Source organism: Hylobates moloch, unplaced genomic scaffold (assembly GCF_009828535.3).
Source record: "Hylobates moloch isolate HMO894 unplaced genomic scaffold, HMol_V3 SCAFFOLD_1, whole genome shotgun sequence".
Classification (NCBI taxonomy): Eukaryota; Metazoa; Chordata; class Mammalia; order Primates; family Hylobatidae; genus Hylobates; species Hylobates moloch.
The window spans coordinates 220803282-220829244 of record NW_026652276.1 but is presented as its reverse complement, the minus strand read 5'-3'; the positions used below and the strand labels follow the sequence as shown (position 1 = coordinate 220829244).

The window sequence follows — 25963 nt, the reverse complement described above, 5'->3', positions numbered from 1 at the left end:
CCCGGCCCCCTCCCCCGGCGCCGGCCACGGGAGGCGGTGATGCGGGCGCGGGCGGCCTCGGCTGCGCCGAGAGCGGAGACACAGGCTCAAGATGGCAGATTCCGACTGAGGCTGGGGGGGCCGAGCTCGCGCGCCGCTTTCACGTCCCCGTTGCCATGAACCGCGGACACCCCGGCCCCGATGGCCCCCGTGTACGAAGGTAAGGGGCGCCCGGCCCCGCCGACCCCGCGCCCGCCGCCCTCCGCGGCCCCCGCAGCTTTGTTCTGCCCGCGGCCCCGCGCCCGCAGCCCCCGGCGCCCGCCCCAGCCCCCACCCGGGGCCCGAGGGGGCCGCGACCCCCTCCCTCGCCCGGAAGATGACCGGGACCCGGCGCCGGCAGGGTCCTGCTTCCAGGGCGGGGAGAGGGGCCGGGGGCGCAGGAGGGGAGGGGGCGTGTGCGAGGGTGGGCGGCTGCCCGGGGAGGGCAGGGGCGCCGGGAAAGGCGGACCGGTGACTGTGCTTTTTATTTATTTGCGATAAATGAAGGTGATGCGGCTCAGCTTCCACCGCCCCCCCACATTACCTTTCGGAGCACCTCCTTTCCACTTCGCTCTGCGCCCCGCGCCCCTTCCCATTTCTTTCCGCGCCCACCCCACGCTCCTTTATTCTCCGCGAGCCTCCGATTTTGGGGGGGCTGTGGAATCGGAATGCACGGGGCTAGGTGGGGAGAGAGGAGAGAGATGAAAAGTCCATGTCAGAGCCAGGCAGAACAATGAAATAGGCGAAAATCTCCCCGCATTAGCGTGTGGAAGGGGACGTGGACTTTGGGTTTTCCAGCCGGAGGAGCGGCGGAGACGTTTTTCTGGCTGGGTCTGGGTCGACCTGTGTTGTGCACCTTCACCTAGCGTCGGGGTATTTTTCCCCATTTGACTGCCTTTAGCAAGAAAGAAAAGAACGCAAGGCAGAAAAGCAGTAGGTCTGCCCTGCACACTGTCTTTCGTTTCTCTTCAGTCCGTTCTGTCAGCTTCCAGCCAGAAAGCAACCCAGAATCAACTAAGTTTTTACACTTCGATGTGTTTTTGTGTGCTTGTAGTAGGAGAAATTTTAAACCCAAGTGTGTCTGATTTTTCAGTCGTTTCATCGTGGAAATGTTTGTCTCATGAAATCATTGAAATCGCAGCCTTCACATACTTTTAGCGTGGGTCCCCCTGGCTTTCTTTCGGTTTTGTTCAGATATTCTGTGGATGAAATCGCAAATGAGAGGGGACAGGGTTTGTGTGGTACAGAGGAGGGCACGAGGGGGGAATGTAATCCTCCTGTAACTCCGGAGAACAGTTGTGGCCAGTGAGACAGGGAAGGCATTAATAGTTTTATCTCTGTTATAAGAGGCTGATTAAAAAAAAAAAACTTATCTGAAAAGAAAATCTGTTATTAGTTTCAGGGCTCCAAATGAATTAGGTTTCTGGCCGGAATAAAGTTACCAGTCAGGCCCTGGATAACAAGGCTGTAAATAACCTATAGACTGTAAATATTTTTTTTCAGACTCTCTTAGAAACAAAGGGGCTGTTTAGAAGGCAACAGAGAGATGTTATTCCAGGGGCTTTCCTCTTTGATTCTGAAGAACACAAGGTCCATTTAACCATTCGACAAAACAAAACGAAATTTCTGATCACTCCACCACGCAGAATAGAACATGCCGGTGGACGTGTGAACATGCGGGAGAACCCATGTCGGGCGTTCATTGTTCATCTGCGTCTGCAGGAGGGGGCTACAGTCAATGCTCCCACTGTCTAGAGTGTTAAAATGAAACAATTTTCTCTTTATTAAGTACCTCCTTGAGACTCCCTCTGCTGGACACTCCCGGTGAGTTGAGAGAAGGAACTTGGCATTGAATTCAGAACTATAGTAAACGGCTGGTTTCCCTGTTACTAGGGACCGGGTATGTGAGTTGGGGTGTATTTTGTCAACTTTTTGGAAAGCCATCTTGGGAACTGCACTGTTTTCCTCCTGCTCCTTTCATTCTAAATCCATATGGAATGTAGGCCATGCCCCCAAGGCTGAGACTTGGCTCTCCCCGTTCCTGCTACATTGTTCTTCCAGTTCCTTACGCCAGATAAAGAACTGCAGGTGCGTAGGGTGTTACGGTTTAAGAATAATCATGGATCTCAAAAGTCTCATGAACTGTTTTTATTTGCTAGCCTTCCTTCCCTGTCTCAGGTGACCTCCATGGTGGCCTCTTTCAGCCCTCGGTTTCCCTCCGTCTTGTCCATGTGCCCTCTTCATTGTTCCTGCGCTGTGCACCCTTTTATTCCGGATGTTTCTCTGTGCACCTTTATAATTATTTTTCTAATCTTCCTCCCATCCCACCTCAACTAGCCCACATCACTCTGCCAAAAGCCCAGGCCTGGGTGTTTTTGAAAGAGATTGTTGGACATGCTCTAAAACAGACAGGTGACTTCTAGAATCAAGGATTAGGTTGCTAGGACCCGCATTCACTCACTGTGATGAGTGTGCCAAGACTGTGATGACCTCCTTTCTCCCGCTGTGGTGACATCCGCTGGGTTCAGGAAACCTGATTTTTCACCCATCTCAATCAGAGCACATGGAGTCCCTGTGTGCAAGCTAAACGAGCAGAGCTTTTCCTGTAGATTTATATAAGAAGAGGGATTCCTCGTGGGTTTTGAGCTCCTAAAGAGTGTGCATGATTCTTCTCAGGAAAAGTATAACGACACGAGGGGGAATTGTTTCAATGGGGTGCTGCTGCACCAAGTTAGAACACCAGGTGAAGGCCCAGATGCATTAATGGAGCGTTCTGAACCGCCAGAGATTTAGACAGAAATGCTGTTTTTGAAACAAGGGGTATTTGATAATACGAATTAATGGGTGGCAAAGAGAATCAGTCTTCCAGGGCTTGCTTGAAGGATAGGTTTATAAATAGCATGTTAGTTTTTGGTGGTTTGGAACTGAACTTCTTATAAAAAGGTTTATTTTCTTTAGAAGGTTAAACATTTGCCTTGTGATTGTATTTCCTCCATCAACTTGCTTAGCAAGGCTTTTTCAATATCTAGTGCAAAGGCCAACCACCAAGGTCTCTATTATGGGTTCTGAATGAGAGGAGCCTAAATTCCAAGTTATTTATGGTTTCCTCTCCCTGAGATATGCTGTGTTGATTACTATTGGCTTATGTAAAGGAACACTTCACAGACTTCCAAAAACTGTCCTGCTGCAATTCATCATCAGATGGACCTGAAGATGCCTATCTACCAAGCTGTCTACCAAGAAATGAGATTCTGAATCATCTTGGGTTAGCAGAGTTTGATGATACATGCCCTAAAATATCTGTTCCTGTGTTTAGGTGTGTTAAGCTGCCTTAATTTTATCCTTGATTTCAGACAGCATGCTATGATACTTGAATCAGAGAAACTTGAGTTTGAATCTAGTGATACGACTTTGGGCTTTATTGGACTGTGCAGGAACTCCATTAGAAACTAGTGCACGTAAAGTCCCTGGCTGTAGTAAGCATCTTCTCAGTGTGTGTTAATCCCTCTATCTTCTGAGTGCTTACAGGCATGATGACTCCAGGGAAAGAATAACCCACAAATAGTTTAGAAAACCAATAATAGCAACATTTCAATTATTAATCTCCTGCGATTCCCTTTCCAGTTTGGGCACCAGCAACAATAAACCCCCTATAGCCATAGAAGAAAGAACCTTCTTTTTACCCCCTCTGTGACCTTTCCAGATTCTTTATTTGCATTGAGCTTCTGCTGGTTTCAGGTAGAGAATTTCTCTTCTATAGTGGCACTTTCTGTGCTACTTGAAAAATGTGGAAATAAACTACTGGGGCAGAGTTTCAGGGGCTGCAGCTGTGCCTCTTGGAAAGTATCCCCAAGTATGAAAGATAACCTTTGCCGTTAACCAAGATCCATTCCTAAACAAGGCAGCAGGCTGGGCAAGGGGGCACCCAGAGGTGGTTCACCAAGGGCCTCCTCCAAGGGGAGGCTCCTCGCCCACCACAAGCCAGGGTCTGCCTCACCATGCATTAAACATCATTTTCCTACAAAAGACAATTTGGTGCTTTCTGTAAGTTTACAGGGGCTCAGATTCTTTGTATTTTATGTTTTATATTTCTTCATCTCTCTCTCTCCCTTCCTCCCATAGAGACCAGTCTTGGGGAACCACCTTTGAGGTTTGTATGGAGCAAAGTAGTGATGATCAAGAGGGTGGGATATGTGAGCATTTCTTATTGTTCTCTGAACGTGTAATTCGCCCGTGCTTTCTGGTAGTCTTATTGATGACAATTCAAGGACTTTGGGTTGGTATCAAAGACGGGCTTCAGAATAATGGCAGCAGACTTTATATAACCACCGATGGGATGTGAACTTGAAAGGCCCAAACTCGCAAGAGTTCCATTTCATATGGCAATTCCCTGTTGGGGGAAAAAAGAAAAGAAAAACCTAGAGTATAGGAAGATCTTTATTTTTCCTCTAAAAGAAACCCAGATGCTTGAGGGTCACGGTGATCATTGTGACTTAGGCCATATTGACTTTGTGCTGTGCACCGCCCTGCACCCTTCACCCTCATGAACTCACTTGTTCCACCACTTGACAGACGAGGGCTCATCCTTAATGCATTCATTCAACAAACATTTATGCAGGATCTGCTGTGTGTCAGGCCCTGTGGCAGGTTCTGGGTTTGTCGAAATGACAAAATCTTAATCCCTGTCCTCGACTTTACAGGGTGGGGGAAGTGAAAGAAACATAGACTCACTAGACCATGGGTCTGATTCAAGATGGAGTTTTTTCTTCTCCTTTTTTTTTAGTGGCAGTTCATACTTCTGACATGCCTATGTTTTCTTCAGCTACAACGGGAAGACTTGGCTAGGCACAGTGGCTCACACCTGTAATCCCAGCACTTTGGGAGGCCGAGGCGGGTGGATCAGGAGTTCGACACCAACCTGGCCAACATGGCGAAACCCCATCTCTACTAAAAATACAAAAAAAAAAAAATTAGCTGGGCGTGGTGATGGGTGCCTGTAATCCCAGCTACTTGGGAGGCTGAGGCAGGAGAATTGCTTGAACCCAGGAGGTGGAGGTTGCAGTGAGCTGAGATTGTGCCATTGCACTCCAGCCTGGGCAATGGAGCGAGAGTCTTTCTCAATAAATAAATAAAGAGTGGGAAGACCCCATTTTCCTATTCTCTCTTGAAGTATTTTGTTTACGTGGACTCAAAAAAGTGTTTCTGAGTGTAGAAAATACTCATTACAAGCTTTCTTAGAAATGTCCATAAATATTATTGTCTCTAACTTGCAGAAGATCCTGTCTTCCTCTATTTATTACTTAAATTTTATATCCTTGCCAGTGCAAATACATTTCTTATTTGCACAAGTTCTCAGAGATTTTCGTTTGCGATATTTGGTGTGTCGTAGGCTCTGTTGCGAGTGGACTCTTGCATCATATGTGGCTGTTGGAGAATTGATCCCAGCCTTTTCGCCTGGCTGAGACCTTGTAATCCAGGTAGTTGTGTGGCACTTGGTGGTGGGGATATAGATCGGGCGGTCACTCCAAAGCATTCAGTGGCTACTTACCCAGAGCAGATCATTCCGGGAATTGTGGAAAAAGAAAAGCCTGGCCTAGCTTCAGGGGCATAGAGCCGCAGAGCAGAAGACCTTGACAGAGATATAGTTCACCCCCGTCTTCAGGAAGGTGAATGTCCATGACTTGAAATTGTCAGTTCATTATTTATTTATTTATTTTTTCCAGGAAAGGACAGTTGGAACTCCCTGAGTGACCAGTTCCAGTACTCTATTAACCTGATTGTCAAGAAATTCCTGGGCCTGACTGAAATCTTGCCTGCTGTCATTCAAACTTGTTTTCTTTTACTCAATTCCTTTCTCTAAAACCTTTCATATACTTGAAGATAATAACTGGGTCTCTTTAGCTTTTTCCTCACAGAGCCTGTTTTGTGTCACTGAAAGCATCTCCTCTCTCTCCTCTGAACTCTCTCTAGTTTCTCCCTATTTAAAAAAACGGTGGCAGTTAAAACTGAATACAGCTCTTTAATAATGTTCTCATTAGTACCGCGTGTAAGAGAAAAACGACTTCAGGGTTCTTGCATCATCGTGAACCCCTGGAGGGCAGGAACCATGTCTGATTCATCTTTGTATCCCCTACAATAGCCGTGCAGTTCCTTAAACCTAGTAGGTGCTTCATAAATATTTGTGGAATTGACCGTTCCCTTTAATGCATCTAAGTTATAACTTACGCAGCCCTGGATTGGTGACTCATCTGTAGCTCGCATTCATTTCGGCTGTGAGTCTTTATTTTTCTTGTACTTGTATCTGGCATCCCTCACCCCAACAAAGCCACCTTCTGCTTGACTCCACTGATCACTTTGCATTTCACCCCTCAACTTCCAACTCTTTAGAATCTTGCTTAATTATCTCCTGTAGATCCGACAAACAGAATGCAGAGGCCATAAGTGTAAAAACTTGAACTACAGTTGAAAGAAGAGCGAGCACACAGAAGAATCTTGATGATTCAGAGCAGTGTCAGGTCATCCTCATTTAGAAAGGACCATTTGTCAAATTCGTTATAGATTCTGAGTCAGCTAAAGCCATACCTGTTTTACTAGGTTCTCCAAGGTGAGTGAGCTAGGTGTTTATGAGAGTGGTTACAAGTCAGACTTTCAGAGGGTAGTCCTCCCTCTTTTTGGTTTAAAGCCAATGGAAAAGGCAAAAGATGTAATGAGCGACATCACTGCAGCTTGTGTTTTTTCTGACAGATATCTTTGCCCTTAGAAAGCAAGCTAGTAAAACCATTGCCAAAAAAAAAAAAAAAAAAAAAAAGGCAGCAAACCTTTAAAACTCCAAAATAACTTTGTGGTTTTATAGCCACTTATTTCTGAATACAGCATTGAACAAATTTGTAATGTTTTTGAAAGTAGTCTGTTTTAACAATTCTTACCTAAGTACTTTTGCCTTAGTAGGTTCTGATCAATTAAATGCCACTGTGTTTAAGCAGAATTAAGATTGATCAATTCTTCTGCATGTGTTAATGCTGTCGACTTATAAAAACCTTTGTCACAAAAAGAATGCAGTCTAATATGTGAGTGGACAAGGGTATTTTTCCTCTAGGTGGTTCTGTCCATCCACAGTGAGAGATCACCATAGAACCTTCCATAACATTGACTACAAAAGCACTTCTGGCTTCACACAGTTATAGATTTGCATCTTGATGAACAAAGAGTTTGTGTATTTTTACCATTTTCCTTCATACTAATATTTCCCTGTTGATTCAACTTATGGAATCGTTATTCCCAAGTAAAATCATTCGTCCAAGGGCTTATGATAAGAAGCCAGCTCTATACAATATAGAACTTATAGTTTCATAGCATTAAGGAAGCAAATTTTAATGGTGTTTGTGCCTGGATTTCTGTTAAAAGTCACAGGGTTATAATGCCGAGGTTGTGAGTATTAAATTAAAAAATTTTAAGAAGTCACAGAGCCGGGAGATTTGGAAAACTCCAGCTTATTGCCGATTGTGGAAATGTGTTCTTTTAAAATTTGTTTATTTTGTATCTAATGAAAGATTTATAGGGCTCTGACAAAAACCAGCATGTACATTTTTGAAATTGTACAGAAAGACAGCAAGTTACACCTTCCTGAATTCTGTGTCACGGCATCTACTCACCAGAATCTGAGCAAGTAGCAGGGACTTCTGGAGGAAAGTGTCAGGGAAACTCGTGACAGGGAGAAGGAGCACCAAGAGAGAATGCACACGTGCTTTCAGCCTTTTCCCCTGAACCACTCACCTCTGCAGCTCCAGCACAGTGTCACTACTATTATTCATTAAGTGTGACCTGTACCATCAGGAAAAGATTCATCAGTTTCATTATGTTCTGTTAACTGAGCCTGGGAGGTTCTCTAATGTATTACAGAAATGCTTCCACTAGTCAGTGGTTAAAGAAATTCTTTCATTTGCTTGTTACAGTGACTTACTCCAAAGAGGATTTAAGGCTGCTTAAATGGTTAAGTTTCCGGTAGAGAGGGAAATTAATTTATGTAGATCAATTTTGTGGATAGCTTCTTTCCAAGGATGTCGGATAAATGAGGTATTCCTATAGAAAGAGACAACAGCAACAGGCAAAGCTCTTGTGTTGACTTAACAAGGTGAATAAGCAGAGTGCATAATGGAATTCATTTGCAATGTAATTTTTGCTTGGCTGGAGTGGTAAGCACAAAATAGACTAGCAGATGAGAATGGTAAGTGTTTGGGATCAGTTGTTAAAAGGTTTAAAAGGGGTTCTAATTCAAGTGACATTTTGTGGTGTGGAGAAGGGGACCGATATTATCAGAATGATACTTGAACAAGGTAATTTTTACTGGCCTGGGTATAATAGAAGGAACCAGACAGCCAGGGGTGGGCCATGCTGGGAGGCCTTGTGGTGCAGTGGAAGGCATTGCAGCCGTGGAGATGGGGCAGGGCTGCTGTTGGGGTGGTACAGGAGAACATGCATCGAGCACTTGTCGGCTTGCCTGGTCCAGGGGTTCAATAAATGTTGGTTTCTTTTTGCTTTCCTCCCCACACCTTATGGCAGTGATCCAGGATCAGGAAAACTTGCTGGGATTGGCAATACCATGATGTTCTGTTTTTCTAAAGAATCTCTTTTTGTAGGCTCGCTTGCATTTCACAGGATCCGACTGGGTCATAGTATAACGCTGATGAGATCTTCATGCATTAATATTCAGTCTTTGACACAGGAGGAATCTGAGGCCAGAGCAATGAAGAGGCTGCTCCAATGTTATGTGTGCTGGGGTAGCAGAGCTAGGGCTCTTCCTCCCCCTTCCCCTGTAGCGGTCTGCACAGAAGCCCCAGAACACTCCAGAATGCTGAGTGGAGCTTTGCTAGACTGCACTGCCAGGTGGGGCTCCAGGTATAGTGGTTGCTACCAGGCTGTCAGAGCCACTTCCTTTTTCCCCAGAGGCATATGGAAGCTCCTGAGTTCTGGTTCTCCTGGTCCCCTTGCAGCCCACAGTGCTGCACTGAGCCCCTCCTGCAGGGAGTGTTTCCCTCTGTCCCAAGGAAAGCAAGGCCACAGTGCCCTCAGTGGTTCCTTGTGTTTCCCTGAGAAAGTTCGCATCTTGTCACCATGAGCTACTTGATAACAACAACAACAAAAATCACAGGAGAGAAGTCAGTACAATCATGATGAGTTTCACAGAACCTCAAAGCACTTTTAAGTCATTAAGCAGCTTTAAAAAAAAAAAAAACTGATTTCCCAGTTTAAAGTCATTTTATCTGTTTGACATCACCGGAACTTGAGCCCTGCCTCTTGTTTCCAGGCATGACAGTCTGACCTCAGACAGGCCCCTGCTGTTGTAGTCTCACTGTCTGGGGCTACTCCCCACCTGCCTGGGAAGCATTTCAGTCCAGATGAGCAGCATTTGAAATTAGTTGAACACTCAGACTTTCACGCTTCTAAGACACAAGCTAGGGGGTGAGCTTGCCTTGACATTTGTGGGTCTTGGGTCAAGAGTGTGAAGCGAGGCCCCTAGTCTGCCATCCACCCAATTCTCTCTCTACTCCTGGTCTGTGTGTCCAAGCTGCGACCACTCCCGCCTCCCCTTGGACCTGGGGTGCTTATTGTCCACCTTCCAGGTCTACGTGTCCACCCACAGGCCCTGGGAAAGGACCTGGAAGCAGGCATGAAGCCTTTTGGGCAGGGAATCTCATGGCCCCAGGGACCCAGAGCCTGGTCTTGAAGAAGAGGGTGGGTGCTCAGCCTATGAATGGGCACAGCCCCTGTGGGGAGGGGTGAGCTTGGGCCTTGACCCAGTGAAGTTCAGGACTTGAGCCCTTGTTGCCCTGTCCTAAAGGCAGTACTGGTAAGGGGACACCTTGCTTCAAAAATTTAAGCAACAAAGGCAACTTGAAATGTTTCCTGTTTATATGGCTGGTGGTTGCATTTCTGCATCCTCTGCTCTCCTTTTCCTCCTCAACCTTGGTCTCATACATATGATTGCTTCCTAAAGCAAAGTTGATGAAACTGACCCATTTCCTGTTGTTTGCCGAAGTAGTTCAGTAACTAGTATGTTCCTTCTGCTGGTGAAACCTGACAGAGAACCTGGTAATTCTGACAGCTGTTATGTTTTGTGGGTTTCAGCCACTGACTTCCATGGCCTCTCCTACCATCCTCCTTTGATGATGTCTCTTCTCTCTGCTTCTACCTATTTATTTTTTCCCACTTGTCTACCCACAGAGCCAGGCTCCCTTACCTACCTGTTTATTCTTTGACTATGTGTTCCTTGAGTGTGTATTTGCTTTGTTTTACTTGCAGGTGTGAAGGTCTAAGTGGATGTACACACGGAACCTTCTTTGGGGTGTATTTGTGTAAGGGACTGTATGGAAGAAGTGGTTCTTCAACCTTTCTGCCCTTCAGTTCTCTGGAGGGCTTGTTACAACAGCTTGCTGGGTTTCACCCCAAGTCTCTAATTCAGTAGGTCTGTGGTAGGCCTGAGCATTTGCATTTCCAGTTGAGGACCATTGTTTTGGAGGAGTACATTCGGAACTAAAAGTCAGAAATATTTAGAATCAGATGGTGGTTGTTTTGGTGAAAGCTTTTCTTGGATGTGACAGAGTCAGGGACCTGGCCTTAGCATTCTTCGCAATTCTACTGCCTTTTGTGGCCGTGACTTCCAGAAGCCATAGGCACGTGCAGATCCAGCCTCCGGCCTTCCTCTCCTCTCACCTTCCTTCACATCTTCTCAGGGAAGGTCACAAAGTGCAGGAGCCACTTTCTCTTGTTCATCCAGAGCCAGCTGGTCTGTGTAGTTCATCCAGTTTGGTCTTGGGGCTCCAGAATAAAATGGGCCAAATATCATCCTCACAATAGTAATACACTATTATTAACTAATATTTAAGAGCTCTATGATTTCCTCCATTTACAGAAGAGAAAATTGAGGCTTAGAGAAATGAAATAACGTATGCAAGGACTCATAACAAGTAATTGGTAGAGCCAGAGTTTGAACCTCAGTCTGCTTGTCGCCAGCGCATGCCCTTATCTTCACTGGCAGGCCACCCTGCTTCTTGCAGGTAAGTTAGAGTGATCCATGCCATGTACAAGACTGACTCCAGTAAGGAGGATCTGGGATCCTCCTTGGAAAAGACGCAATCAAGCTGGAGACCGAAGGTACTAACACAGATTTCTGTGACACTCTTGTTCCATTTGTCGTGTTTATCAAACAGGGTCAAGTGAGGTGGTGAATGTACAGCACTTGGACCCGTGGCTGGCATGTAGGAATGTGGTAGAGGGCAGCCAAGCCACGAGTCCCCTTTGAGAGCAAAACATATCAAATATTCAGGAATACTCTTACTGAGACCTCTAAGGAAAAACATATTATGGGAAGATGATCATAACAGCTAATACTTACCGCACACTTGCTATTGCCAGTTCTGCGCTAAGATTTTACATGTGTGAATTCATTGAATCCCTGTAGTAACACTCAAAAGAGGTTCCACTTCCACAGTGTTACACAGAGGCACAGGCAGGTGAGGCAGCTCCTGAGTGCAGAGATGGGATCGACTCCAGGCAGTCTGGGTCCAGAACTGACTCCTGACCACCAGCTGCACAGTAGAGACTCTTCCTCATCCCTCCTAGATGAGAGAGGGAAACTTGTAAATACATTGGTTCTTCTCCAGGTATCAATGGTCTTTGTTTTCATTAAAATCTGGATAAGTATTTTAAAACTTGAGAGACCAATTTCTGTTGCTTTTCTTAAAAGATAAGGTGGTAGGACATAGGTTAGGCATGGACCATAAGAGTGGTGAAGGGGTTAGCTCTATCCAGTGTCAAACTATAACGCTTCAAATTTGGGACAAAATTTGACAGACCCATCCATGGGGCAGAAGAAGGGAGTCAGATTTCAGGTTCCGTAGTCTGTGAGCGTTTAACAGAAGATGGAGGAGGTGCCGTGAGGCCATGGGGAAAGGAAGGCTGATTACCTGAATGGGAATGGGACTATATGAGAGCAATCTGAAAAATCTCAGTGGCTGTTATCACCTCACATCATTACACCAATGTAAATTCTGCCTGATTAAAATGGGAAGTTTGACAAAAATATGTTCAAAATACATTCAGTGTTCTGGGGACTCTCCTAGGTGCCACATGTACAGCATTGAGCAAAATAGATAAAACTCCTGCCCTGAAGCAGCTTGCATTTTAGCAGATAAAGGCAAATATTCCACTTTTTACAAAGCTTTTTACAAAAGCTTGAAGGAAATGGAAGTGGATATTTATTAAACCTCTGGAGGAGTTGAAATTTCTAAGATTAGAAGCTATAGATGAACTCACAGAGGAAAATATTATTAGTCTTGTCAGCATAAACATTCCCCAAATGTTAAGGTTATTTACCATCATGAGTTATTCCTCAGTGTAATTCTATGTAACATTGAGGTTTGTCTAGATGTTAGGATAGGTCCTCCAAAGTAGATATACTAGGTCAAGGGATTTGAACATCTGTTGGGTTCTAGATACATCACCGGGTTAATTTCCTTGCAAAAGTTTAATACTTTTTTAATTTTTGAGACAGAGTCTCGCTCTGTCATCTAGACCAGAGTGTAGTGGCATGATCTCAGCTCACTGCAACCTCTGCCTCCTGGGTTCAAGTGATTCTTCTGCCTCAACTTCCTGATTAGCTGGGATTACAAGCACCTGCCACCACGCCCGGCTAATTTTTGTATTTTTAGTAGAGACAAAGTTTCACCATGTTGGCCAGGCTGGTCTCAAATTCCTGACCTCAGGTGATCCACCTGCCTCGGCCTCCCAAAGTACTGGGATTACAGGCGTGAGCCACCACACCAAGCCTAAAGTATAATACTTTTATATTAAACAAATCAAACCACCAAGATGAAAAATTGAGTTAACCCACCTGTTTGTCTGGGTGCTGCTCTCAGCCTGGGCCCTGCTGTCATTCTACCCCTCTCGCCAGGTGACATATCATTCCCAGGTTTTCAGTGCTGCCTCTATCTGTTAGGGACTCCTAAAGTTGTATCTTTACCTAGACTTCTTTTTTGAGCTCCAGAATCATAAAGCCATCAAGCTACTGGACTTCTCTCTTTGGATATCTCATAGGGATCTCATCCTTAACACGTCCAAAGGAAACATCTTGGTCAACCCCCTGAAATATACTCCTGTTCTAGAATTCTTTATTTCCATAAACGGCACCTTCTGTCACCCAGTAGTTCACATCAGAAACCCAGAGTCATCCTTGACTTTGTTTTACTTAACATTTAATCCATCACCAAATTGTATTGATTTTTGCTTCCCAGGTGTAGCCATTCTCATCATTCGCCATAGCTGTGTTCTCTAAAGTCGCCAGGAACACTGAATTAGTGAATGAATCATTACTCCTAAGGGAGATACAGAGTTAGGTTCCTGTGAGCCTCTGGTCATATTTCCATTGACTGATCAATACGTAGTATCAGTTTCATTGGTGTAATAATGTTGTATGTTGGTAGATGTTGTACATTGGTATAGCATTACATATGTTGGTGTGATGATGTTTTATGTGTGTTTCTGTTTAAACATATATTTTAGCATATAGTTTTGATTAACATCAAACTCATGCCCAATAGCACTATAACTCATGCCTGAACGAGCTTATTTATCTAACACATGCATTTCTCATAAGGCATATCACAGTTTTCTTGTGCTTAGGAGCACTAAGCAGCACTTTAGCACTGTGCTTGGGGACCATTTAAACAGCAAAATCACCAACAAAACACACCAAAATGCAAAAAAAATGTGGCACTATATAGACAGTTGAAAGGGTACTTGTTTATAATATAAGAGCTGAAACAGGAAGGCAGAGCGTCACCATTGTGGAGCTCAGCTGGGAATGTGTGTGTTGGCCAGCACAACTTTTTTGCTGCTCTGCGTATGCGCAGGCATGACCAAAAGTGCCCTGAGTATTGACTTTGGGGTTACAAACACCTTTTAGTGAGTAGGTGAATTTGCAAATGTGGAATCCAGGAATAATGACGACAGACTGTTTATCGTGAAGCCATCCATTTCTGTCTCCACTGCCATCCCTTTTCTGGGGATTGGCAAACTTTTTCTGTAAAGGTCCACGTGGTGCATATTTGAGGTTTTGCAGGCCATCTGGTCTCTGCCGCAGTTACCCAAGTTGTAGAGTGAAAGCTGCACAGACAGTACATACACGAGTGGTGGTGTGTGTGGGGGGCAGGGGGGGCGTGTTCCAGTAAAATCTTATTCCTAAAAGCAGACTTGGGTTTGAATTTGGTGTCCAGTCTGTAGTTCGGATCCCCGTAGCTAGCCTAAGCCACCATAATGTCTCATCTGGACTGGCTTCCTGACTTGTCCCTCCATGCCTGTTCTTGACCTTCCCCAGCCAGTTTCCCATAGTAATATTAAGTGCACATTTGATCCTGTCACTGTCGCACTTCAGATGTCCAACCGCTTTCCATCACACTTGGAAGAAAATCCTGAATCCCGAACAGCATGGGTCACAGCCCAGTCCCGGCTTGCTTCTCTGATCTCCATGGACACCAGTCTTCCCCTCTGTTTGCCCCATCCTGGCCTCTTTCAGTTCTGTGACTGTTCCCAGCTGTTTCCTGCTTCAGCACCCTTTCCCACACAAGAGTCTTCCCTTCCTGGAATGTTCTCCTGCCTGGCAGCCTGGTTAATTCATGCTCACTCTGTGGTCACACCTCAAATGTCACTTCCTCCAGGAGGCTTTCCTTGATCCTCCAGTGTAAATCAGATTCCCCTCTTCTCATCTCAGAGCACCCTCTTCTTTTCCTTCATGACACAACAATTTTCATGAACCCGCTTATTGGGGCATATTTGTTTTCCACCTGCCTTCTCCATTAGGCTGCAAGCTCCATGAAGATAGAAACCCATCTGTGGTTGTCTCTATGTTCTCTACCCCGTTACCATCACGCACATTATAGACACTTCTGAAAACTTGGCAAATCAGTGAATGATTGTACAACATGCTTTTGTTCATACAGATTTTTGTATGAAACTGCAATTGAGGAAATTGCCACCCTTTTAGAGTGTATAGTATATCTTCAAAAATTGACAGTGATGATTAAAAGCAAAAGACATCTTGATAGGTGAGTTTGTAAATGGGTGTGCATGTGTATCCGTATTGTCAAAGGGTGATTCTGAGACAGACACTCTGCGAACAGGTATATCTGGTGTGAAGTTTTCTCCCTGGGACTTGAGTGCTGCATTCAATCCTGCTGGTCTCACTTTTCCCCTAGAGCTTTGGAACTTTGCTGGTAATATTTTCACATGAGGAAGTGGAGGTAAAGTTTGCTTGAGGAGGCGTTTCAGCACCCCTCTTAAAAATTGACTTTCCTCTTGTTTCTTCTCTCAAACCATCACCTCATCTCTCTTAGACTTTGTCGGTGCTAGTTGTTGTTCTTTCTACAGTATTGCCGCCATCTGGGGAAGAAATCTTTGATTTGTCAGAGAATCATCTAAGCAATGAAGTTCGAAATTGGGGGTTGTTCCCAAGTCATTCCAGGAATCCTCCATGCCACTGATGGACAGGCCACTTAGCATATTTTAGAAAGGTAACAGATCATTTCTAAGATGACCTTCTGTAGATTAGTAGTGAAACCTAAAGCCTTATATAACTGCTTTTTTATGTATTTAGTACAGAAATAACATTTTCTAATTAAAGGAAATCAGAAAATAAAGGCAAGCAAAACACTCCACATACACACAGTCTCTCTCTCTCTCTGTCCAGAAATGACCACTGTTACATCTCTTACATCTTTTTGTGTGCACAGATATGTGCACATTTTTTTAACCAAAATGATGTGTCACTGTTTTGTTATCTGCTTTTTTTGGATGACAATCTCCAACTTTGTATTTCAATAAAGTTCATCTCATTTAATACCTTGTTTCTATTCCAATTTCCATAACTGGCCCTCAAATACCCTTCGAGGCTGGTTTGTCAAAATCACTTCTAATCGAGTATCATGCCCTGTGTCTGGTTGTAACTTCCTTTTAGTCTCTTAATCCAGCACAGTCTCTTATTGAAGCAGCAGACCAGTTGCTGGTCTTGCCTCCAGAACCTCTGACCTACTAGAGTGTGAGGTTGCTTCCTTATGGTGTGGTTAGGCTTATTTCTCCATCCTCTGATTTCCTGTATGGAAAGGCTTGCAGGATTCAAGTTGCTTTTGGCTAGACCTCACCAGAGCTAATTCAGTGTGCTTCACTCATTGTTACTAAAAAGGCCCACTACTGGGGATGCTGAGATTGACCCCTGGCCTAGGGCTGTGACAGCCTGAACCCACCATCGTCCAGTTACACTTTCCCCCTAGAGACCAGAAAGTGACTTGTGTGGTATAACTTTGCATACAAATCGTTTACTTAATGGTTTTGTACCCAGTGGTCATTCTTGCCTGAACCATACCTTCCTTGGGTTTTGGGAAATGTTTCTGTAATTCTTTCATTTCTTCTATAAAGTGGAGCTTTCCTGCACTGCCTGGGGCTGTCTGGTTACTCTGACACATGGTTCCCACTGGAAAGGCAGGGTCTCTGTTAATGCTTTCCCTTTCCCCATTAACTTTCACAGTAAGGAGTTTAATAACCACTTCACGTAGTGACACGTGGTTTTTTTCTGTCTTTCTAACATTATACATTCATGGATTTTTATTGATTTGGTGTGTTCTAATCATTACTCTTTTGTTATAACTTTTAGGCAGTGAGACCCCTTCAGCTACCTCCTGTGACCTTTCGACAGAACTTCTATAATCTTGAAAAGCTGTGTTGATTCATGACACAAATGCTCCAAGCTCATCTTGTACTTTTCAGTGGTATGGGACAATGGTATTAGAGACTACAATCAGGGTATTGGGGGTGGTTATTGCTACAGAGGTGACTTGTTTCTAGAGAATTTCAATGGACAAAGCTGGAAAATATATACTGTTAAAATTTAAGAGTTCAGGTGGACATATCCAGTTTAGTTTTAAAATCCTTGTGCTCTCACTTTCCTTAGTAATTATTTTAACTCCCTTTTTCTGGTATGGAAAAATCTTTATTTTTTCTTTAACCTATAAATGTAAAGAATATAGTTTCGAAATGCTGATATTTATATTATTACCAATATGAAACTACAGAGGAAAGTTTAATACTTCTTTGTAATTTTTGTTTTGTTCTTAAAATGTATTCCACTAAGGGTATGTATTAAAAATACTGTGTTCTAAAATTCCTAAAAATAAATTCTACCTCAGAGAGTATGTCACCAAGTTTGATGTATGGTTAGGCTCATATTCAGTTTCTTTTCAGTTTAGGAAATTTTGAATGGAGCTTTTTTAAGATGGGTAATGCATTACATGGCTGAAGGGTCAAAACTATGCAGATGTGGGCCGGGTGCGGTGGCTCACGCCTGTAATCCCAGCACTTTGGGAGGCCGAGGTGGGCGGATCACGAGGTCAGGAGATCGAGACCATCCTGGCTAACATGGTGAAACACCATCTCTACTAAAAAATACAAAAAAATTAGCCGGGCGTGGTGGCGGGTGCCTGTAGTCCCAGCTACTCGGGAGGCTGAGGCAGGAGAATGGCATGAACCCGGGAGGTGGAGCTTGCAGTGAGTCAAGATTGCGCCACTGCACTCCAGCCTGGGTGACAGAGCGAGACTCTGTCTCAAAAAAACAACAACAAAAAAACTAGGTAGATGTTTAATCTAGATGATGGGTATGTGAAAAATTGTTAAATCATTCTCTCTACATTTTTTTTGATATTGGAAAGTTAAAATAATTAAATGATATAGAGAAATATACACAATGAAGTCTTAACCTGTGAACTTTGTTTTTTTCTTTTTTATTATTTCTGTTTTGCAGATGAGCCCCATGCACTTTGTTCCCTCGTAGATAACCATTTTTCTTAGTATCTCACTTAACCCTTGAGTCTTTCATTTTTCAAAGTTCTAGTGTGTGTATGGGTGTGTTCTTATTCCCTTACACAAAGGATAATTTAACACATACAGTCTGTTCTACGTCTTAACTTTTTTCTCTTAATAATACATTCTGGAACTCCGCGTATTTGTACATAGAGATTATCTTTAGTCCTTTTTATAACCTTAGAGTACTCCATTTTGTTGATGTGTGATGATGGCACAACAACATAATCTTGGATTGTGTCTAATCCTCTGTCTTTTCAAATCACCTGTAACAGATAACCTTGTAGACATGTCATTTAATACTTTTGTAGGTGCACCTGCAAAATGAAATCCTAGAAATGGGATTATATAGTCAAGGGACAGATACATCTGTCATTTTTATAAGTTATTGACAAATTCTTCCTGTAAGGTTTATGCCATATTTTACTCATGCAAGCAATATGTGAAAGTGCCTGTTTCCCTAGAACATCACCCATGGAATCTGTTGTCAAACTTGGATTTTTGCTGGTAGGTGAGAAATGGTATTTTGTTATAGCTTTAATTTATATTTCTTTTATAAGTGAGGTTGATCATATTTTCATGTATTTAAATGTCATTTTGTGTTTATTTTTATGTGAACTGTTTTGAATTTCAGACATTTTCCCACTATGTTGTTGGTCTTTTTCTTCTTTATTCTGAAAGCTCTTTATGTATTGTCTTTGCTGTGAGTTGCATTTTTTTTCCAGCTGGTCATGCATGTTTTGATTCACTTAGTGGTGGTGGTTTGCCCTTTGGAAGTCTCTTTCATTTTATGTAGTCAAATTTTTTTTTTATGGCTTCTGTATTTTTCATCAAAGTTAGAGAGACTTTGCCTGTCTCATATTTTTCAGTTCCTTTGGGTACTTTTGTAATTTCACTTTTTTCTGTTTACATCTTGGTACGTTTGGTGTTTCTTCTAGAGCAGCAGTTCCCAGCCTTTTCGGCCCCGGGGACTGGTTTCATGGAAGACAATTTTTCCATGGACTGGGGGCGGGGGTGGTTTCAGAATGAAACCGTTCCACCTCAGATCATCAGGCATTAGTTAGATTCTCATAATGAGCGCACAATCTGGATCCCTCGCATGCGCAGTTCACAATAGGGTTCATGCTTCTGTGAGAATCTGATGCCACTGCTGATCTGACAGGAGGCGGAGCTCAGCCGGTAATGCTCACTCACCTGCCACTCACCTCCTGCTGTGTGGCCTGGTTTCTAACAGGCCAGAACTGGTACTAGTCTGCAGCCAGGCCAGGGCGGGGTGGGGAGTGGTTGGGGACCCCTGTTTTAGAGTATGTTCTGAGGCTTGTATGCAACTTTATATTTTTTCAATACTCAATTGTCCCAACATTATTTGTTTAAAAGTTTATATTTTTCCCATAGTATCATAATCCCTACTTTATCATATACTAAATTCCTATAGGTCTGGGAGTCTTTTTCTGGACTCTGTGTTTTTCCATTGGTTGATCTGTTGTTAATCATTGAAATTTATATCATCTTTTCATATCTGAAAAGACTAGTTCTCCCTTGTTGCTCTTCCCCTTCAGCCTTGTCCTGGCTATTCTCCATGCTTGTTATTCCGTATGAACTTTAGACCCAACATTCTTGATTCCAGAAAAAAACCTGTTGGTATTTCCATTGGGATCACATTAAATTTACAAATTTCTTAGGAGGAATTAACATCTTTACAAGGTTGAGTCTTCTGTCAAAGATCATGTTTTCTCTGTGTTCTTTTTTTGTGTGTACTTTAGTAATGTATAAAAGTTTTCTGTATATAGGTTGTATACATGTCTTAAGTTAATCCTTGTAAATAATATCTTTCGTTATCTCCTCTTGTTTGCATATGAGGACTATTTATTTCCACATGTATTTTTGACAGCTTTATTAAGATATAATTCATGTAATTTACCCATTCAAAGTGTATAGTTCAGTGGTTTTTAGGATATTCACAAATTGTGCAACCATCACTACTATCTAATTTTACAACATTTTTGTCACCCCAAAAAGAAACTCTGTACCCATTAGCAGTCATTCCCCCTTCTCAACCTCCCCTAGCCCCTGGAAACCACTAGTCAACTTTCTATTCAAGACGTTTTCTATAAATGGAATCATGCAATACGTGGTCTTTTGCAGCTGGCTTCACTTAGCTTGTTATCAAGGTTCATCCATGTTGTAGCATGCCTTTTTTAGGATAGCCATCCTTGTGAGTGTGAAGGGTACCACTGTGGCTCAGATTTGCTGATTTCTATATGTATTTAGTTCTCTTTTGTGAGATTTCATGAGTGCAGGAGGCTGACTTTCAATTCCAGATCCCCAGTGCCTCCCAAAGTGTCTGGCAAATATTTGGTACTCAGTAAATGCTTATTGAATGAATGATTGGATTTAGTATACTTCTAGGCCACCTCTACATTTTAAAGTTAAAATGTAGTTTGGCATATATAAATTAATTTTTATCTTTTTCTAAGTGAAACATAATTAGAGGGTGAGTTTTTCCTCCGGGAAAGCCTGGTAAAAGCAATTTTGTCTGATATGTGGTTTGTGATGGTCAATATTCCTTTTTCTTACATTAAAACGAATGATTGAGAGTTGCTGGTACATATGTCTAGGTGTCTGTGTCTCATCTTTTCAGGAGGATGATTTTTAGCTCTAGATTCTATTGTTATTGAAAACTACTTAGTAATATGTATAAGATAGAGGTGAGAAATTAGGTAAAGTTCTGGGCCTGGGAAAAGGGAGTTTTGAACCAGATGGATCAGTTCATATGTATTTTACAAGTTCTAAGTTTACCAAGGGCTGTGTTCCAAAACTTCTTTTGTAAGCTAGTTGTGTGGACACATCACAGTTAACAATAAAGTGCTATCAGCTAAGATTTGGGTCTCAAGCTTGCCTTAAAGGAGATATGAGAGAGTATAGTTGATGCATGCGTGAGAGCAGGCGGTGCGTGTGGGAAGTCCCTGTACCTTCCACTCAGTTTTGTTGTGAGACTAAAACTGTTCTACAAAAATAAAGTCTGACTGGGTGTGGTGGCTCATGCTTGTAATCCCAGCACCTTGGGAGGCTGAGGCAGGTGGATCACCTGAAGTCAGGAGTTCGAGACCAGCCTGACCAATATGGTGAAACCCCATCTCTACTAAAAATACAAAAATTAGTCAGGCATGGTGGCATGCGCCTGTAGTCCCAGCTGCTTGGAAGGCTGAGACAGGAGAGTTGCTTGAACCCAGGAGGCAGAGGTTGCAGTGAGCCAAGATTGCACCACTGCACTCCAGCCTGAGTGACAGAGCGAGACGCCATCTCAAAAAAATAAAAATAACTAAATAAAGTCTAGTAATTTTTAAAAAAAGCGAGAGAGAATACAGCTGAAATACATATACTTTTTAGGAAAAGGGAAATAATTAAATATCAGAAAAATAATATTGAAGAAATATTCTCTTTAATGTCAGTGTTTGAAGAAAGGTATTTTAATTAAATCAGATCGTGTGTGTGCACACACGTGTGTGTTTGCAGGAGACTTTTGGACACTATCCAAGGATTTTGAGATTGACAATATTGGATTTTTATATTGCCCCAATTTTCTTTCAAAATGTGTGACTGTTAAGATTATTATTATCCTTATATTATTAGACATGTTTGGGTTGGGGGTAGGAAAAAGACAGAGGGAGATTGATTGGTTGACTGACTCATTCATTCATTGGTTAAATGGAACATACTGATTTCTCTAACTATCTGAGCCTGAGAGATGGGGAAGGTAGAACATAGCTCAGAAAAATATGCGTTTCCTGTAAGAAAACATTTGTCTGAAAGGAATTATAATAATTGAGAATTAAGCTGTATGATACAGAAGCAGTATCTGAAGGGCAGATGGATAATAGAAGGTAGCTGTGGTGCACCTCCAATCAATGGCTGGAAAGCCACAGGAGGCAGATTTCCACCAGGCCCTAAGGAAGGACACCGTACCGAAGCCCTCCACATGTGGACATCCATGGGCCCTGCGATTTCTCTGGTCCTGGAGGTATTCCAGATAAGTGCCTTGTGAAGGGGCTGCCGGAGACTGGGATCCAGCAGAACATGGATGTGGGACCAGAGCATCTTTAAGGCTTCTTCTGAGAGAGGCTGGTGGTTCTGAGCATGTTTACAGTTCCATTGAGGAAGAAGAAAGGAAGAAGTGGGGAAAAGAGTTAGGTGGGGATCTTCCCTGTCAGCTCAGGAGACCTTGTTTCTCTTCAGAGAGAGTAGGATGGTAGAAAACAAATTGTTTTTTGTTTCATGAACTGTTTATTAGTCTATTATTGGTTAAGATGCTTTTAGCTTCAAGAGACAGAAACCAACACAAAGTGTATAAACAAAAGGGAAAACTGACTGACTGGTTAACAAGAAGTTCTGAGGTTGTCAGCTCCAGGGTTGGTTGTAAAGAACCGACATTCTTTCTGTGTTTCTGCCCCACGGTTTGTGGTATGTTGGTCTGATGGCTGCCACAGTTCTAGGCATCACATCCAACTCAACAGAGTCCATGGGAAAAAGAGCATCTCTTTAGAGCAAGAAAACCTTTTCCAGAAGCTTCCTGCAGACCTCCCTTCACACCTCATTGACCAGGCTGATGGTGTGTGCCAGTGCCTAAGTCAAGTCATTGACAACAGGAAGAAGATGAGCCCTGGCTGAGTTAAACTGACCAGGATGTGCATCCCCCCATGCCGGAAATGAGGCCGTCTTCCCTGAGTCAGTATCTGAACAGAAAGATCACCCAACGCATGTTGTTTTTAAAGTACTTATGGAGATCTCTGTGCCCTGTTGGTATCATCCATATGAACTATCCAGGCTGTAGTCAGAGAATCAGAGACTCACTGTGTGATCTCCAAGAAGCTGTATCACCTGTGTCCTCCGTAGCAAGAGAGCGTATTGGAAGGCCCTCCTAGCTTCGGAATTCCATCATCATCTCTCCTTCTCTCCCTTTCAGCTCCCCTCCCACTGCCCACGGAGGCTGCCCTGTGACAGAGGAAGTTTCTTATCAAGTCCTCAGTGATCTATGTAAAGAAGAGATGGTGTTTTCCCAGGCTCTTAGCACTTTGTTCTATTGATTTCACAAACTAATAATAATTAGTTATTATTAGTTAGTTCAGAATTTAATTTTTAGAAAATTTTAATAACTTTTGTAAGAGATTTAGTTAACATACTGCACACACACACTGTCTCTCTCACACACTTAGCTTTTCTATGTGTATATACATGTACATGTATCTATATTCTAACCTGGCTTTGGTGGAACCAGCTTTCTTGCTGTGTACACAGACCCTTTCCTGCTGCTCGTTTCAGCCCTGATGTGGTGGAATGTGTCTGAAGCATGCATTTCTAGGTCTTTTCCTTATGGCCTCCACAAAGTGGTCTCGATGGCCCTCAGTTCTGTTCAGCAGTAATGCAAAGTGAAGGTGTTTCTCTGACTCAAAGTGAGATGACATTAATTGAGCGCCTACCATTTATACTCCTTCTGTCGGAGACTTAGATACAATATTTATGCTTAAAATGGCTCTGAAATTAAAGGGCAAGGCCTGAGGTGCAGTATCTCCTCTTTCTAGCCCTCCTGTTCAGGCCTGTTGAGCTGCTTTCTCCCCACTTCCAAAGGGTGTCTCTTGGGAAGAAGCAGGACTGTCCCCTAAATTGGAGCAGATAGCAGCCTGGGGCCACGAGCCCCCGCTTCCCTTTGTGTTGTGCACTGGCTCCAGCGTGGCACCCATCTTTGAAGTCAGGTGGAAGCCCCACAGGCAGGGCTGCTGCCCTCCTGCTCTCTGGCCATTCAGCACAACCTTTAGTCTAGAAAAAGTGCCAGTCTTCATTTCCAAGCATCGTATCTCCCTAAATGGGGCAATCTGCTTTAAATGCCTTCTCTACTGGCACCTTCCCCATCTCACAATTGGCATAATTAAAGGGAAAGGCTCACCTCCTTTGGTGCCTGTGTGTGCTGGGTCAGGGCGTTGGCTGGGGGCCGCTGGTGTGTATGCACGCCTGCCCTCGCAGAGACGCTCCCTTGGCCCTCCAGCCCTCGAGTGGTCATTTTCAGAAGTGTTCAGAGCCACTCTGCAAGCATACACTTTACAAAGCTTTGCGTTTTCCCTACTGTGCTCAACTCAATAACAGGCAAGCTGGTTACTATGATCCATGAAGCTTTTTGTATCTTGCTGGAAAAAAATGCACTCTGAACTGAAAGATAATCTCCCTCGATGGTTCCAAGTCAGAATTTGCTTTATGACTCATGACATTTGGCATCTTTCTCCATGAAGATTTCCCCCTTCTCCTCGTCCACTCCCAGCTTCAGGTGTGTGCGATGGTGTGGTTCATCCTTAGAGAGTCACCACTGGTCCCAAGGAATGGTGTGACATGTAGGAAGGCTCCTGTAGTTGCTGGTCCCCTCTGATCTCCAGTTCAGCTGCCACGCCAGCGCCCTCGATTAAGCTCCTTTGGAACCTGGGTTTTTATTACCTGCCATTCAGCTTAAAGCAGAGGCCTCTCAGAGGGCATGCCTGGTAATGCAGCTGCCCTCTGTTCTGCGGAGGCAGCCTCAGTCTCCATCACCTCCCTCTCAGAAGTCAATCTCTCAGCAGCATTGGGGGCCCACTGTGTACAAAGCCCTGGGCCCAGTGGTTCAGCCAAGAACAGAATAGAAAACAGCCATGCCCATCTGACTACTGTAAAGAGGGACAAGAGAACCTTGGGACAGAGGCACACCTGTGCTTGCCCAAGCCTACCTAGACCACCCTCTTGTGGGATGTGCACTGGGAATTGATTTCCCAGTGGTGGGGACAAACTTGTGCTCATTTCTGCCTTGTTTGTCACCTAGATTCTCTTTACGATGACATCTAATGTGCAGAAGTCCAGCCGGTAGCAGCAGCATTGGACTAATGTGGGAAGTTCGGGAATTTTGAGCCTGGAAAGTCCTGGGAAGGAAAATCCCTCATGCTTCAGCAGGGCTGTGTGGCCGGTTCTCCATGTGCTTCAGCAGAGTTTTCTTTCTCTTTTTCTTTTTTTTTTTTTTTTCAGCTGTGAAAAAAGCAGTGCCAGCTGTTTGGTAAAATATGGGTCACTGAGAAATAGGATTTGCTTTATAGAAGTTAACTTTGGAGAATCGTGTCCTCAAAAAGAAAAGAAGTCTAAAGATAGGAGGACTGAGGGAATCCTGGGTGTGGTGGTCCTAACCCCATAAGTTAGCTTGGGGTGCTTTCAGGAAGATTTTGGTTTCCAGCAGTTCAGAAGGGAGGTGGGCATGATTTGGTGCAGAAGGGGGAGAGGTGAGGGAGAAAATCACATGCAGACACGTTGAGTAGTGAGAAACCATGCGACAGACCCTGCACAGCCGGACAGAGGGCATCTTATTAGAGTAGAAAGGAATAGTATTTTATTTTGCCATGAACAAGACAGTTGGGGGAGTGGAGAAGAGCTCCCAGGGTGGGCGATGACAGGCGTCTGGGGGACACTGGAGCCAGTGGATGCAGCAAGCAGCTTGGACTTCAGTCCCTTTTCTAGCAAAGGAGCTGCCCCTGTGGGGTAGGGGGCTGAGGAGGTTGGAGATCATTTGAAATAGTTTCTGAGCATTGTGTGCACACAGGCACACGCGTGGCTGATGTCTCTTAGAGAAAAGGCATTTAGAGAAAAGCAAGGTTGTGAGTGGCCTGAGAGCAGTTACAATTGATTTTGAATATGGAAGGAATTCTACCTAATCCAGAGAATACACAAAGTATACTTTGGAAAGGGGCAGTAAACTTTTCTGACTGGCCTTCCTTTCTCCCTCCCTTTCTTCTTCGCTTTCACTCTGCTTGCCTTCCTCCCATCCTTCCTTCCTTCTGTGATCTTTTGTGGAAGAGCAAGAGCTATTTGTATGTAGTGATATAACTTTGGTACTCACATAGAATTTCTCAACATGTTTCTCAGAGATTAACATGATCCCTGGGAGAATCTGGAAGGTCTATCTTTGGGGTGTCTTCTGAAGAAGATTGTAATTCTTATTGGCATCTGCCTCCTCCAGCCCTCAGTCATTAATTATTTACTC

At 43.7% G+C, this 25963-nt stretch overlaps 1 protein-coding gene across 6 annotated transcripts in view; it reads left to right on the top strand.

Annotated features, from left to right (window-relative positions):
• The first annotated feature begins 6 nt into the window (after nt 1–6).
• Nucleotides 7–25963, top strand: part of HIPK2 (homeodomain interacting protein kinase 2) — a 205433-nt gene continuing 179476 nt past the window's right edge. For all 6 annotated transcript variants that reach the window (XM_032761917.2, XM_032761916.2, XM_032761915.2 and 3 more), the window contains exon 1: nt 7–199. In XM_032761917.2, coding sequence (XP_032617808.1) covers nt 181–199 — 19 coding nt within the window. In that variant the 5' untranslated portion in view covers nt 7–180. The remainder of the gene's footprint in view (nt 200–25963) is intronic.